A 15,925-nucleotide genomic window follows, 5' to 3' on the forward strand; every position below is an offset into this window, starting at 1 on the left:
ATTGGGGTCGGCTCAGCCATGTTTTGCTAAGCTTCATCAATCTCCAAGAGCTGTTACCAACAAGCTGAGGGGAGGAGGTACTGTAGGTTTGGAAGGAAAGGACAAGGATGGAGGAGGGAAAGAAGCTGAAAGTGAGGATGGGATGGAGGGGAAAAAGGAGAGGAACAGTGAAGGAAGAAATGAGAATAACTAGGATGAAGAGAAGGTAAGGAAGGGGGGAAAAAAATGAAAAGGAGCAATGAAGGCAGAGCTAGGAGACAAAAATAGGCATGTAAGGCAGTGACAGCAGATGAAAGAGGAAAAAGGGGTAGAAGATGAGAAACAGAGGAGAGGAAAACAACCAAATGACCACAGTGGGAGGACATGAACAAGCGTAGGAAGGAGTGAACTAATAGATGTTGCAGGTGAGAAAAAAGCAGGAGGAAAGAGAGTGAGACAAGTAGGAGAAATAAAGCAGGACAAGGGAAGCAGATTTAAGGAAGAGGAGGACAGATCAGGAGGATAGAGAGGAAGAGAGAAGGAAAGAGAGATACCAAGGTGGGAGGAAAATAAGCAGCTTATTAAAGGGACCGGGCTGGAGACGCTAAGAAAAAGCAGCAGCAGCTTTTTCTTTGCTATCCTCCTGAGAAATCTGTGGATAATATGTTGCAGAGGAAAAACATTTTGCTTACCGCCCCTTAAAAACAGGCTTAACTAGGGGGAAAGCAAAAAGCACGGCGCAGGGAGATAAAACAGCGCTTGCTGACGGCAGCCGATTCAGCCGAGAAGCTGGACAGAACTGGGTTGGCGTGTTTATCACCTTATTTAACATAACGTGTGACATTTGGTAGAGGCTTTGATTTGCACAGACTTAGCGTATCATCAGGGTGTTTTTCGCATTAGGGTTATGCGAAAAAGGAATGAAACCACAGCAGTTTCTCCTGTGAGGCTGAGCAAGGCCTTAATCCAATCCTAGACAGTGAAGCCTATGAATGAGTAATGTTGTACAGTAATATTACTTTATACAACACATTAAAACAAAGAATTTACACTGCAAACACAGTATTCTATATAAACAAATGATTGAGATTGAGAAAATCTTCAAGGAAAACAAATACTTCCCAAAGTAATGGACAAGACTAAAAGTAAGGAATTGAAAATTTCAAGTTTTCTGCAGTTAAATGTAGGTACTGAAATCTATTTCTCTACATTTGATGCGAGAGTAGTGTTTGCCTTATTTTAAGAGCCGTTTACTTCTTTAATTTTGCAAAGATACCTGGCTTTCTGCTTAAAGATTCACATGCCCACTTGTAGTGAGACAAATATCCAACACCTATGCTAGCAGTTAAGCGATACTTTAGAATACAAAATATGGAAAAATTTAAGTAACAAGAAACTGAGGTGAATATGTGAACTACCATTACATTATACAGTATACTATATGTAAATATATGTTGAGTTCTGTCATTATTTTAGTTAAACTAATAGCCAGATTGACACTAATCATCACTAACATGAATTAATTAGCATAAGCTAAAGCATACATACATGTCACCTTTGAAAAAATGAATAAATAAATAAATGAATAAAAAGTAAAGTACCAATAACCTACAGGTGAATATGTTAACTTCCTTTAGATATATAGTACATTATGTATAATGCATTTTTTTCATGATGTTAGCTGAGTTTATTAGCGGGCTAGAGCAGCAAATCATCACTAGCTTTAGCTAATGAAGGCTTATTAGAATGCTAATAAGCCATCATTAGCTAGAGCCAACAAAAAGCTAATTTGTAGATTGAAGTACTGGAAAAACCAACCTAGTTAACAAAGGGTGAATATGCAAAGTTCCTGCACAAAGTTACCTACATTAAATGTAAATGTGTAAGTGCAATTTTTACATCACCACAAGCTATTCATCAGAAAGTGCTATACAGCAATCAGTAAATGAAAAACACTAGAAATTAAAACAAGAATAACCTAAGATGAAAACTACCTTTGCACATAGAAAACAGCATACACTGCATATAAATATGCCATATCTATCTTAGTTTAGCTTATCTGAAGGCTATCACAACTTAATCATAACTACAATTAAATTAATAAGACAGTGTTAGCTTACACTTGCAAAAATGGCTCTTTAAAGAAAAACTACTGGAAAAGTTAAGTAAAACAAGCTAAAGGTGGATAGATAGATAGATAGATAGATAGATAGATAGATAGATAGATAGATAGATAGATAGATAGATAGATAGATAGATAGATAGATAGATAGATAGATAGATAGATAGATAGATAGATAGATAGATAGATAGATAGATAGATAGATAGATAGATAGATAGATAGATAGATAGATAGATTTTTTTTTCCTCTTATAAGGAGTTCAGTATCAAATGAGGTCAAAAATGTAACAGAACAAAAGTTTATCATCTACTAATGGTCCTTAAAAATTTTACGTATCTTTGAAAGTAAACTATTACTAATAGAAGTGAGTGGAGTGTGTGGTGAATGGCAAACATCCTCTGGGTCAGATGTAGGTATTTCATCTCATCTGTCTCACAAAGTATGCACCGGATTCACAGTGTGGGCCTGAACTGCGGAAGGCAGAAGATAGTAGACACGCAGACAAGGTTTCTTATCAGCAGGTTATCACAAAGTCAGAAAGAGGAAAGAAATGGGTGAGCGGCCATAGAAGAAGGAAGAGGAGGAGGAGATGAAGACAGTGAGGAGGGGTAGAAAGAGAGAGGGAGAGGAAATGTCAAACTGTCTGGCCTTTTCTTGGCAATCCCACCGCCATGTCTGTCTGAGAAATTAATCTTCTGTCATCTTTAGATGGAATCTCACACTTATCTGTCTCCAGCCACACCTCCTTTCCCCTCTCATTCCCTCCTGCGCCTCAATCCCTAGTGTTACCTTTTTCCATTCTGTTGCACTTTCTACCTTTCCACACCTACTATGAAATTCAACGTGCTGTTTGGATATTCACAGTATCTCTGTCCTCTTTCAAGTCGCTCCCCCTTTGTGAGGTCAGGATGGTCATTCTCCCTCCGTTGAAGCCATTATCCCCTGCCTGGACATTTATCTTCTATCTGGATCCTTCCATTGGTCTGTCTAGTCCACAGCTCAACACACACAGACACACACAGACGCACATCGACACACACCAGCAGCTCAATAGGGTTCTTACAGACACAGCTATCTAAACTGTCATATTGTTATCAGCAAGATTGGGATGTTTTTCCGGTCACTTCCCTCTTATGGGTTCAGATGTGACAGCGTGTCAAACTGCGCGTCTTATCTACTAAAACATGACCACATTTTGATCACACTCACAGCCCTTTATATGAAGGATTATGGTCCATATCAGAACATCTATAATACAATATGAATTATTTTGGCTGTACGATAACAAAACCTGGAATATGTGGTGAAATTGGACTGAAGTCTCTGCTCATTATTATTCTGTGATTATAGGCTTGCAAAGATGAGACCCAGGAGTTTTCCTCGCTCATACCCGCATCCCTAACCTTAAAAGCAAAAAATGAATAAAAAATAAAAATTGACCAAGCGACACCTCGTAACTCCAAAAACTCGTAAGTTGGTGCACTCGCAAGTCAAGGTACCACTGAATTTGGAATAATTAGTCTAGACTAATACTGTTAATAGTAGTGTGTAGTACTGCAATACCTTATTACCACATGGATTACCTGATAATTAATGCCTCTGTTATTTTAACACATTATCAAGTCATTATTGTGGCTATTGAGGAGCTAATTCTACACTCAAACCACTATGTGTATCTCACTCAAAATAAGAAATGAAGAATGCATAAATGTTCAATTGTCCCTGTTTAGTCATAATCATTAATGTATGAAAGGGTTAAGCAAGAATACTGCATTCAGAGAAATTTTTATTCATAATGTCAAAAAAGGAATGAAACCAGTCAAATTCAGATCATGTCATGTTCACAAAAGCAAAAGTCTGGTTCAGGATCAGGCTTGAACAGACATTTGTCTCTGTTTCAGTCAAAAAGAGCAGAGGTTTATAAGTGAATCAAGGTTTTACTTTTGGAAACAAAGTAGTTGATCTGCCAACTCATCTACACAAGTACAATTAATTACCTATGCAGAGCTCAAACACTGCCCTGATGTGAGTGACTCCAAGGGGGAGGAGAGTGGAAGGGAAAGGGTTTGTGTGTGTGTGTGTGTGTGTGTGTGCGTGCGTGCGTGCGTGTGTGTGTGTGTGGTGGGAAGTGGGGGGGTAAAGGAGATGCTCACATGTTTCTCTCCTTCAATCCTCTTGTCAGCCTGTTGAACAGCCTCCAGGTACTTAAAATGCAACTCCATTAGTCGATCAACCTGGAGAATGAAATACAGGCAAAGTGAGACGCAGCACAGAGGAAAGAAACGAGTATTAGAAACATGAAGAGGAGGAGGAGGAGATGAACCTAGCTACATGAGAGGAGGGAATAGCAAATATGGACGTAAAGTGTGTTAAATAATGATTCAATTCTTATCATATAGTCTGAGATATGAAACACTCTGGGAAAATGAACAAACAAGCAGGAAGGAGGATAAAAACAGGGAAGGAGATGCCCGCACTTGACAGTTTCTACATCAAAAACCAAACATACTAAAGCACCACATGGAATATTTTTTTTATATAAGAGAGGGGTAATGTGGAGGTTAACAGTGGGAAAGTGTCAGGTCTGATATTTTAATGACTTCATCAGGAAAAATGTGTGAAGGGAGCTTGGCATCTGCCAACATGAAGCAGTGACTCAGTACCCTGAACATGAACCTGAATGTATTTAACATGCTTTAAGACTGTGGTAGACCAAAACAGCAAAATATGAGGACATTTATGATGATCACACGACTCAAAATTTGCCAAATTAGATTGTACATGGATCTTTTTTTGTCAAAGCATCAACTGAAATGTTTTAGTGATAAAAGTGGTCCCCTCATGCTCCGTCCAGAATGGAGAATGAATATTCTAAATATGAATGGTGCTTTAAGTCGCAATTTAAAAAAAAAAAAAACTTTGAAAAGTGAATATGTATTTTAAAAAATTGGTTTGAGAAACATAGGCATCGTCTTACAATTGCACATGTGTAGTAGCTTTGTGTAATAAACCTGCACCTGAAACATCAAAACATAAGTCACGGAAGTGTAGAAGTCAGCATATGACAGACTGGACAGGACATGTACTAGTGTTATGGTGAATTCTATGCCATATAAAGAATACACTTCAACAACCCAAACCAACATTTAAGTTTATAAATAATTGGTGCTGCTCAGCTTCATGACTTCTGCCTCTGCTACATCCAGTATTGACAGTGTATGAGTGTACTTGGGTTGTTTTTGAATACTTTTCATTTTGCCTTTCTATTTTTCATTCTAAACTGTTTACATTGCCTTGTTTGGTATCATTTCTCAGCACCACGTAACCAAAAAACATGAAATCCGAGTAGGAAACAGTTCGATTCTTTATCATTTTTCACCAAAAACATGTCGTATGAACCATTTAGCATAACTTACAATGAACATATGAATTGAAAACGTTTGTTTTTTTTGTTTTTTTTTTTACAAATTAGCAAAGAACAAAGATATACATATGAAAATACAGACAATACCTCAGGCGTTTTTTGATAAACTACATACAACTATTTACAAAACAGTCTAGTGTCACAAAATGATGCACATCTGATTGTTTGATGATTGGTTCCTACACCGAACACACACCAAATGTGATGACAATACTGGTGAAAATCATGTTTTTATTGTGTATAAAGTGTAGTTTACAAAGTATTATTTTGACACCTGCCCTTTCCACACAAGCTGAAAGCAAGACTCAGCCAGTGATTTGGATGAAGGACGGATGATTTGGTTCAAGGACTCCCAAGGGTCAAAGTCCAACAGAAACAATGGACTGAGTGTTTGTGCTTTTCTATTGTTGTGTACAGGGCATCAGACATGTCCCGCTTTTCTACGTCTGGTATCAGCTCATTTCAGATCAACTCTGTTTGGCCTGAAGCAGCTGGATTTCGTCTCTGCAGGTATAGCACAATCTCAGAGTGGCTGGTCGTTATAGCAACATGGCATATGTGTTGAGATACAACTGAGGTACCAATAGAAGAGGATGAAACTTGAAAACCTAAGTTCAAATTTCTGAAATAAAATGCAAAATTGAGATTTCTTTTCATATATGAATGCTGTTTCCATTTCAAACCTTTGGTGAAGTTAAATTTGCTCATCTGTTTTCAGAGATTGGATTGGTCTTCAATGCAGTAACATGATGACAATATTGGTGCAGCAATGATTCTAAACCTGTGATCTGCTGGATTTTATGTCATATTTCATAATGCTTTGGCTCACTTGGAACTAGGGTTGCAGCTATTGATTATTTTTGTAATCGATTACTCTACTGATAATTTTCTTTGATTCAATTAAATGATTATATGAATAGGCAAAAAAAAAAATGTAAAATTGTGAAAAAAAAAAACATGTTTGGTCTGGTTTATTCCAGAACCAGCTGAAACAACAATGACAAAAAATATCAAAGCATATATAAAAATATCTATAGATATAAGTAACAACAAACAAGTCAAATGTCATCTACAAACAATATGTGCACTGCAGTCTTCAACACATTTGTATCTAACTTACTAGCAACTTAAGATGGAACAAACATACAACTTTGTGTTGATCCTTGCGTCATGTGCGTCACAATAAGCATCCGTGTGAAACACAACAGTGGAACCCATGTTTAGCTGCAGCAAAATTAAGGAAACGAAGCTTTGATTCAGGAGACCAGCAATTGAATATTTGTTTTTTAATCGATTTGAGCTGATTAGTCAGGTAAATGTTTCAGCTCTACTTGGAACCTCAGCAAAGGTGATACTAAAAATAGTGCCTGATGGTACCATATAGGTCCTGCTGTCACACAATGAAAGCACCAAAAAAGCTGTGTTGAGTCGAAGTGAGTTGAGCTGGTACCATCAGTGGAAAAGTGGTACTAATAGGTTACAATGATGTGAATAAATAGAGGATGTCCACCCGCCATTAAATGGAAAATTGATGAAGTAGTGGAAGTCCATTCTGAACTAATCTAGAAACACAGTGGACAGTATCGCCCACTCCCTCTGTAGATATATATGGCTCAATGTAAAGTAACGAAATCTGAATTTCATTTACAGGTAAAGAAAATAGAGTTATCGATTTCATAGTTTAGACAGACAACCATAGTTTCTAATGCTCTAGATTGGGGTGGTGTCACAGACTTGAAACCAAATATCGACCCAAACTGGATTTTATCACTAGATGATGCGTTTTCCCTCAGCAGAAAAGAAGAAATGAGACAACCAAAGTCAATGACTGAGAGCGTAGTGACTCCAGTCCACCTCTAAGCTTGTTTGCCAACCACTAATAAAGACTAGAAAATGAGAAGAAACAGGAGCAAAATATAGACACAACCTCTCAGAATGACAAATGTCAGTTAAGTGGTTTTGAATGCAACAAAACAAACACAAACCACCTTAAGTTTCTACACCAGACTGGACCAACCAGACACTGACTCTAACTCTATACTGACCTCCAGGTTTTAGAACATTTATAGTGTTAGAGGAGGAGCTAATTATGCCTGAAGGCATAATTTCTGACTCAAAAAATCTTTGAACCAGAAATAATAAAAACAAAAAAACTTGCTTTTACAGTTTAAAATTAGTATCATGCATAATGTGCCAAGATGCAAATGACTGAATGCATTTTAAATGGATTTTAAAAATAAAATGAAAATTTTTATTCTGGTGAAAAGTGAGGAGCTCAATTTATCACTTAGCAGTCAATCCTAAATGTATGTAAACAACATTTGGTAAAATACAGTTATCAGTTTCATACTTTCTTATATAATTAAATACACCTAAATTCCCTACATCTTCTATTCACTGTCATTTAAAACAAATCCTTTATTTCAAAGTATAAACAAAGTCAAAAGAATTCAACAGCATATACATAGAGGATGAAGAATAAAAACAGACCTTCTCACAGTCGTTTTCTGTGAACTTGCTGAGGAGTCGGCTTCTCTGTTGGGATTTCAGATTCCTCAGCATGGAGGCGATAATGGAGCTGACGTGCTCTGTGGAGAGGGAAGGAAAATAACGCTCACTTTTGCATCTCCAAGCCAAAACAAAAACATTATTCTCTAAATTCATCTTCCCTCATTTGTTTACTGCTAAATATAAGATTGAAAGCTGATCTGCTTAGCCCATTCCCTCCTACAACCATATGCAGCCGTGTGAAAGAACTAATCGATTAGCGCTTGATAATTCGTAATTACAGCAGGCTGAGCACGGATACTCTTACAGTGAGTGCCCAGAACAAGAAGAGAAGAAAATGTTAATGTAATTTAGAAATCAATTGCCATTTTAGGGCATGCTTGAACATGTCTAACATTTTTGGCTGGGGCCGAATTCCATTTCTTGCAGTACTGGGAAAGTGCAGTGGGGACAATTAGCGAAGAGAAAGGCTGAAGAAACAAGTTAATTAACAACATTAGGAACCAACGCTAGTTCATCCCACACAAAGTCCTTGTTAACCCTGCTGATATCATGTAGGGGGTGTTATCACTTTCAGAGACCTTCTTATTCACTCGGAGCATCAATAGGTGACAATCATAGGATAATATTACTCTATGATATTGAATGAACAATAGACTTTACACTTGGGAAAAAGAATATGACATTGTAAAATCTCTGGACAGACAGAGTAGGAAAAAAATGTAATTGGACTTTATCAACAAGAGGTCAATATTCTCTCTCAACGAGGCTTTGCAGTTGCTAAGCAACAAGCGTAGAGGAATCAATCCCATTCCTGCTTTTTAAAAGGGGTCATGTTTGCCGTCAGCTCCCTTTGTGCGATCCCCTTCGACCCACAGTGTCCTTCCCCAGAAACACTTGAGAGCTGAGAAAACTAAAGGCTAAAGCACCTGCTATCATTTCAAATGTACCAATTATTCACCTACATTACTAATAAAATTTGAGGAACTGAAGCCCAGCATGACTAAAGAATAATTCTAATCAAAAGCAGGGATAGCGTTATGTGGTACTATAAGAAACCCTGTGCTGAATGAACCAAGTCTATTTGTTCAGCTTATACAGCAGTCAGGTAAGATCATTTGCTTAACACAGGCATGTCCAAAGTCCGGCCCGGGGGCCAATCACGGCCCGCGGTCAGATTTTATACGGCCCACAGCTTCGGTTTTATATTATATTATTTATGGCCCGTTTGGACTGTTGAACCGAGTACATGAATCATAAAAGGTTCCAAATGCAGTTCCTCCTTTCACCTCATGGTGGCAGCACCACTCTAACTCTATCTGGCTCTGTGACCTTGCCGTGAACCCTTTTCGCTAATTTCTAAAAAAAAAACCGATAGTTGACAGTGAGGGCCGCCGCTTCCAGGAGAGATGGGAATTACAAATTTTTTTCACTGAAAATCGAGGTGATTGTGTTTGCCTAATTTGTCAAGAGACTGTTGCCTTGTTTAGGGAATTCAACGTAAAGAGACACTAGCAGACAAAACATGCTAACGCATACGACAAGCTAGCAGGGAGTGAGCGTTCGGAAAAAGTGAAGCAAATTCAAGCTGCTTTAAACTCACAACAGTGACTCTTCATGTGAACCTGTGAGTTCAGTGAATTCACCACCAAGGCAGGCTGCCAAGTTGCCAGGTTAGTTGCCTCTAACTGCTGGTGTTATGTACTTGTACAGGGGTTGGACAAAATAATGGAAACAGCTTGAAAAATCAACAAAATATAATTTAATTTGGTGTAGGTCCGCCTTTTGCGGCAATTACAGCCTCAATTCTCCGAGGTATTGATTCATACAACTTGTGAATTGTTTCCAAAGGAATTTTAAGCCATTCTTCAGTTAGAATACCCTCCAACTCTTTTAGAGACGATGACGGTGGAAGTCGACGTCTTACTTGAATCTCTAAAACTGACCATAAATGCTCAATAATGTTGAGGTCTGGGGACTGTGTCGGCCATACGAGATGCTCAACTTCATTAGAATGTTCCTCATGCCATTCTTTAACAATTCTAGCTGTATGGATTGGGGCATTATCATCTTGAGGTGAAGGTGTTTCCATTATTTTGTCCAACCCCTGTAGATGTGACACAAAATATTACTTTCTGAATGATTTTGTGAAAGACAAGAGTAAGAGTCATGTTTTCATCTTAAATGTTAACAGACTTTGCATTACTGAGTAATATATGAGTAATGATTACTCACATAAGTCATGTTTAAAATGAATGTGGGGTTAAGATTTTTATCAACTTCTTGGACATTTAAGATACTCCACACGGTTTGTTCTATGTTATCTGACTCCAGATGTGAAAGGAAGGCAGAAATGTTTTTTTTTTTTTTTAATTTGTTCATACCTGAGTGGCTTAGATTTGGTTACATTGCCATTTTAAAAAAATGATATTTTGACAATGAAAATAAAGTTGTTTTTAAAATTATCGCTTTTATATGTAATTTTTACTGTTTAAAAAACGTCCGAAGGGATCACTGGCCCCTGTCAGTCTCCACATTATCAGATCTGGCCCTCTTTAAAAAAAGTTTGGACACCCCTGGCTTAACATTTCAGAAGACTTCAGTCATTTTGCAGTTTGTCCTGTGTAGAAACTGTTTGATTCATTCAAACTGCCTGAGTGGACATTTGTCATTATGTCTGGAAAACTGTCCTACATCATCAACATGTGCCAACAGCATTGCAGTGCTAAATCAAACTTGTTTTGCATTAGAAAAAAGGAACACGACAACATAATGAATACAATATGCCAAGTGTCTGAAATGCTGTTAGACATTTAGTGTAAGAGGTCAGCAAGTCCTGCTTATGTGAGGTGTAATTACTTACTTTACTTCGGGTCTGCACTTCCCAGTTGGATCATTTGAAAGTAAAGTGAAAAGGTATAAATATTAGAATAATCCAGCTAATGCATTTTATTTTACATGGACCTTTTTTAGTTTTTCAAATACATTTTTGTTGCTTGTTGTTTGCTAGTTGCAGTGTGTGTACCCCCCCCCCCCCCCATTTGTACAAGTAATTTCTTACCAGTTTTGCAGTTGATCGAGCTACATCCCTGACAAGCAAAATTTAACAACCACTGAGGTGGACAAGCATAGTTTTAATGCTCTAGATTAGCCAGGTGTCACAGATTTGAAGACAAATATCAACCCAAACTGGATTTTACCACTAGGTGTTGTGCTTCCCCTCAGCAGAAGAGAAGAAATGAGACTACCAAAGCTCATGACTGAGACAATAGTGACTCTAGTCCAGTACTGCACCTCTGAGCTCATCCGCAAACCACTAATAAACACAAGGAAATGAGAAGAAACAGAAGCAAAGCATAGACACAGCCTCTCAGAATTACAGATGTCAGTTAAGTGGTTTTGAATGAATCAAACCACTTTAAGCTTTTACACCAGGTCGGTCAAACCAGACAATGACTAACTCTGTACTGACCTCAAGTTTTTAGAACATTCGAGCGTTAGAGGTGGAGCTAATTAAGCCTGAAGGCATAATTTCGGACTCACTCAAAAAATCTTTGGTATAGAAATAATACCAAAAAAACATGCTTTCACAGTTTAAAATTAGTAACATGTATAATGAGCCTAGATGCAAATGACTGAATTTATACAGATTTCAAAGATAAAACAAGCATTTTTATTCTGGTGAAAAGTGAGGGGCTCAATACGTTTAGCACTCAAAGCCAAATGTATGTAAACAACATTTGGTATAATAACTAAATTATGAAGGTACTTCGTCATTTTGAAAGATGTGGGCATTTTCATTTCTTTATCCTTTAAATTCTGTGGAAAAAATACATAGAAATACATCAGTATATTAGGCTTTTGTAATTTACCAAATTTCTATGTACTGTTCTTAAACTGGCACCACGAATCAGATAAACAGAACAGAATAGAACAGAACAGAATAGAAGAGAGTAAAATCAAATAGAATGCCTTCAAATAACATTTGCAGCTGCAAACATATACAAGAGCATGTGTTGGTCAAATAAAACACTAGAGAAGCTAAGGTAACATGACAAAAACTCCACTTAACCTAAATGTAAATGGAACTTAATTTCATTTTACTTCATAGCACATAATTCATCGTGTCACCACAAAAACTGTTCATGTCTTGTTGCCTTATTTACTTGAGTCCACAGATTCCTTATTTTTGGGGTAAACAACTTTATTTCTTAGACACAATGACAAGGAGGCTAACTGCCATTTCCAAAAGGACGCTACTTTATCAACCTGATCCGAGTGGTAATTGATGTTGCTACCTCGACGCCCTGCCGGGGGGCGATCGATTGCTGGCTATGGAACGTTCTCTCCAAAGAGTTTAAAACTCAGCAACGACTGCTCTGCAGAGATCTGTGACAGTGTGGAGGCGGGGTAACACTGTAGGTACAAGATGGAGGGCAAAGCTGAGTAAAACAGCTTCCTCATTTGTCTTTAGACAGGTGTGTGATCAATACTTCATTAACATGCTTTGCTTTACATTTAAAGACTGAACATAAAAAACAAGGAACAATCAAGAAGAAACAAAAGAGAACTTTTCCATCATATTTATGTATTAAAGTTAAAAACATACATATTGAAGTTTGAAATCTATATCCATAAGTAACCTTAAGAATAGAAAAAAAGAGCAGTGTAAAATATTCACAATGGCACTGGTCACTTTGCCATGATACAGGCTATATTTGTTAAGAAATTAAGGCAACTATTGAAAATATTCATAAACAGACCGGAACCATTATGATCTAGGGAGCCACATATGACACAAGGTGCCTTCTCAACATTATAAAGAACACTCTTGAGATTTTAATTGTATTTTTTGGGGGTGCTATTTCCAAACCTAAGACTGATTTATTGAGAAATGGAGAAAACAAATTCACAGGTATGTGTAGGATTACTTTTGAAACACTTTTAATGTTGTAGCTTTCTGGCCCTGAAGAAACTTTCTGCAACTATAAAAAGAACTGGAACTTCAATCAGATGAATCCACAATCCTTGGCATCGTAATCTGTTCATGCAGTTCTTAAACCAGTAGCACAGTATTAATGACAGACGTTTTAGTTAGCAACCTCTACTTTTTTTAAAAATTACTGACCATGATCTTTTGCCACTGAAAAGTAATCTGTTTATCGTTGAGTCCCAATGAACGTTTGAGCCAAATTTTATCACATTCTGTCAAATCACTCTTTGGATAAATGGGAAACAGGGACCAAATGCCTTAACAACCGAGATATTGACCATCTAATGGTGTGTTTTAGAGTCAGATGACTTGACACACCTTGTTCTAGCCATGATATAATCATAATTGGACAACATCCTAAACTGTACTATAAGACAATGTGTTTTAGCACTGGTAAAGGAAAGCTTGAAATTGAAGCCTGAAACACATGGCAAAAGAAAATAATGGGCCATGAGAGAAAATTAAAAGGTCTGCAGCAATGTGCGACATGGTCTGTAAATGACACTTTCATACCATTCATTCACAGACTGGAAAAAGGGACATTTAGAGGGTTGTACTAAAGTAACCATGGGTTCCTGACAATTAGTCGACTGTTGTCATTTACAACAATCCAATCAACAAAAGTGCTGCCTTTTCTACAAACAGTTATGGGTAAAAAACAGCCAACTTCTAAGTCTGCTATGGCATTTCCAGAATTTCATCCTTGAAGAGAAAGAGAAGCACAGGACTCAGCACTTAGTACACAGACCAACAGCAACAGACAGGAGAAAACATAAGCTGACTAAGACGACAAATGTCCACTTCCTGCACAATCAAACTGTTCAAATCAGTCAATTAGAATTGAGGAGATGATGCAACAACCAGTGTACCCGCCCCATTTCACCTTTTTGAACATATAGGCGCCAACAGTCCCATAGCAGTACGTTCATTGTTTTTGTTAATTGTCTGTAAAATCTATCTGATCGAAGATGCCTGGAACACACTGCTGCATTCAAAATTGTCCCAGTTACTCCCATAATTGGCAGAGCACATGTACAGACCTGGAGGTACGGTATTTTGGGTTTCCGACAAGTTTCATGCATTTACAATTCCCACACACTAACCCACCCAACATATTAGCCAGGCCATCACTAAACTAGAATCAAACCTGTCACTTCGCAGAAATATGTAACAAGAATGTACATACATAAACGATGCTATGTAATGACTATGAAACGATATTGATAGCATTTCACCACTACCCCCTTGATTATACCACATAAACATTGCACTATCCACGAGCTTATTTTTTGCCAGCACAACAGTGTTTTCACAGTCATCGGGCTTGTAGATCATCAAATCTTGAACCCAGCCACAGCAAAACTGTTTATAGCTGTCAAGGGACTTGAGGCATTTGAATTCTTGCACCGTGTAGCAACTTATGGCGAAAGCGGGATAGTTAACTAACTGCATGAAGGTACAGGGTGGCAGGGAGTCCAGATCCCTGCACCAGTTGAATGCCGGTGAACATCAGTAGCTGGTAGGGGTCTATATCCTTAGTATCTCTGATCTTCTCCAAATACTTTTGCTTAGCAGTCACATTGAGCTTCCCCCAATAGGGACCCCTTACTTTCACCGCCGCCTTATCCATTTTTTTTTTTTTTTTGTAAATTTTGATTTATACAGACCTCTTCTGTGTGTCTGTACAATACTGTTGCCCATAGCACCCGATAGCTTGTAAGTTGAAAATGGCGCAGCCTTCCAGATATGTCACGTGATATGACGTATGTCCTCATTCCTCATTGAAAGCTCGGTCTATGATAATGGAGGTGGGCTTGGTGAACATGAACTGTCATCCGGCCCAAATACAGTGATGGACAAGCTCCTAGTGCCAGCCATGTAATAATGATATCAGTGAAGAACACTGCACACTTCTCAGACAAACAAACAGTATAATTACGCTGTTGTTCTGAATTATTTACAGTCCAGTTTTAGTCACTGCAGTTGTATGTGTATTAACATCTCAGCCACTTATTTGGAAGTCAGTCATTTTTTCACAATAAAAGTTTTGGTAAGAGATGAAGACTATCTGTTCTATGAAGCACTAGAGGACTTTGAATGTGAAATGGACGGCAGTATAGTGTTCAAAATGTAATGTGACAATGTAATGTGTGCTAACGCTAAATTTGCATTGGCGCTGGTGTCAGATTTTAGATCATGTTAAAAATCAGTGTACAGCCTGTGAATGTGCCATGGACATAGACAACTGATGTAAAAACAGGTCACAATCAGTATTTCACACTTAAAGACCAAACTGTAGCTCATGAGGCAGTTAAAATGTTAAGTCAACTTCAGCTAGAGGATTTGGCATTCAGGTAACAGTGTACATGTAAAAATGGCAGCATTTAATCATTAACCATTTGACTTGTGTTTGCCTCAGGGGATCCACCGCACCAAGTTAAGATGCAAATAGCCCTGAGTGGCCCAGATTCATCAATTGATTGACAGCTGAAAGGAGTGATCAACAGTAGGATGTTGACTGAGTGACAGATCGGCCCTGGGTTAACTGTGACCTGGGGAGACCAATCAGCTTCCCAGGAACACAGACTAGTCTGCCAGGGGTTAGAGAGATGCCACAGAGTGTCAGAGTAGTAGTTCATTAATTACAGTTTGCAACTTTTGGGATGAACAGGTTTGACGGACAGACACCACAGACCCTTTGGCTCAATTGGCATAGATGAGCATAATTTATCTCCTGTGAGTTAAGAATTTCCTCACCCAGGTCTTTTGTGTGTGATTAATTCAGATGACAGTATTTCATTGTCATTTTCACACAGAACTATTTCACTACCCTCTAATAAAATGTCTCTGCAAATCAGACAAGTTACAATGTACAGCATGTCTGTGCATATCAGTATT

At 37.9% G+C, this 15,925-nt stretch overlaps 1 protein-coding gene across 1 annotated transcript in view; it reads right to left on the reverse strand.

Annotated features, from left to right (window-relative positions):
- The window catches only part of ctnnbl1 (catenin, beta like 1), a 111,837-nt gene that overhangs the window by 33,720 nt on the left and 62,192 nt on the right, over nucleotides 1–15,925 (reverse strand). Inside the window, exons 12-13 of the mRNA XM_030139487.1 lie at nucleotides 8,017–8,114; nucleotides 4,256–4,336 (exon numbers count right to left, since the gene is read on the reverse strand). Of these exons, the coding sequence (XP_029995347.1) occupies nucleotides 4,256–4,336; nucleotides 8,017–8,114 (179 nt within the window). The remainder of the gene's footprint in view (nucleotides 1–4,255; nucleotides 4,337–8,016; nucleotides 8,115–15,925) is intronic.

The sequence above is a fragment of the Sphaeramia orbicularis genome, chromosome 7 (genome assembly GCF_902148855.1).
Source record: "Sphaeramia orbicularis chromosome 7, fSphaOr1.1, whole genome shotgun sequence".
NCBI classification, from domain to species: Eukaryota; Metazoa; Chordata; class Actinopteri; order Kurtiformes; family Apogonidae; genus Sphaeramia; species Sphaeramia orbicularis.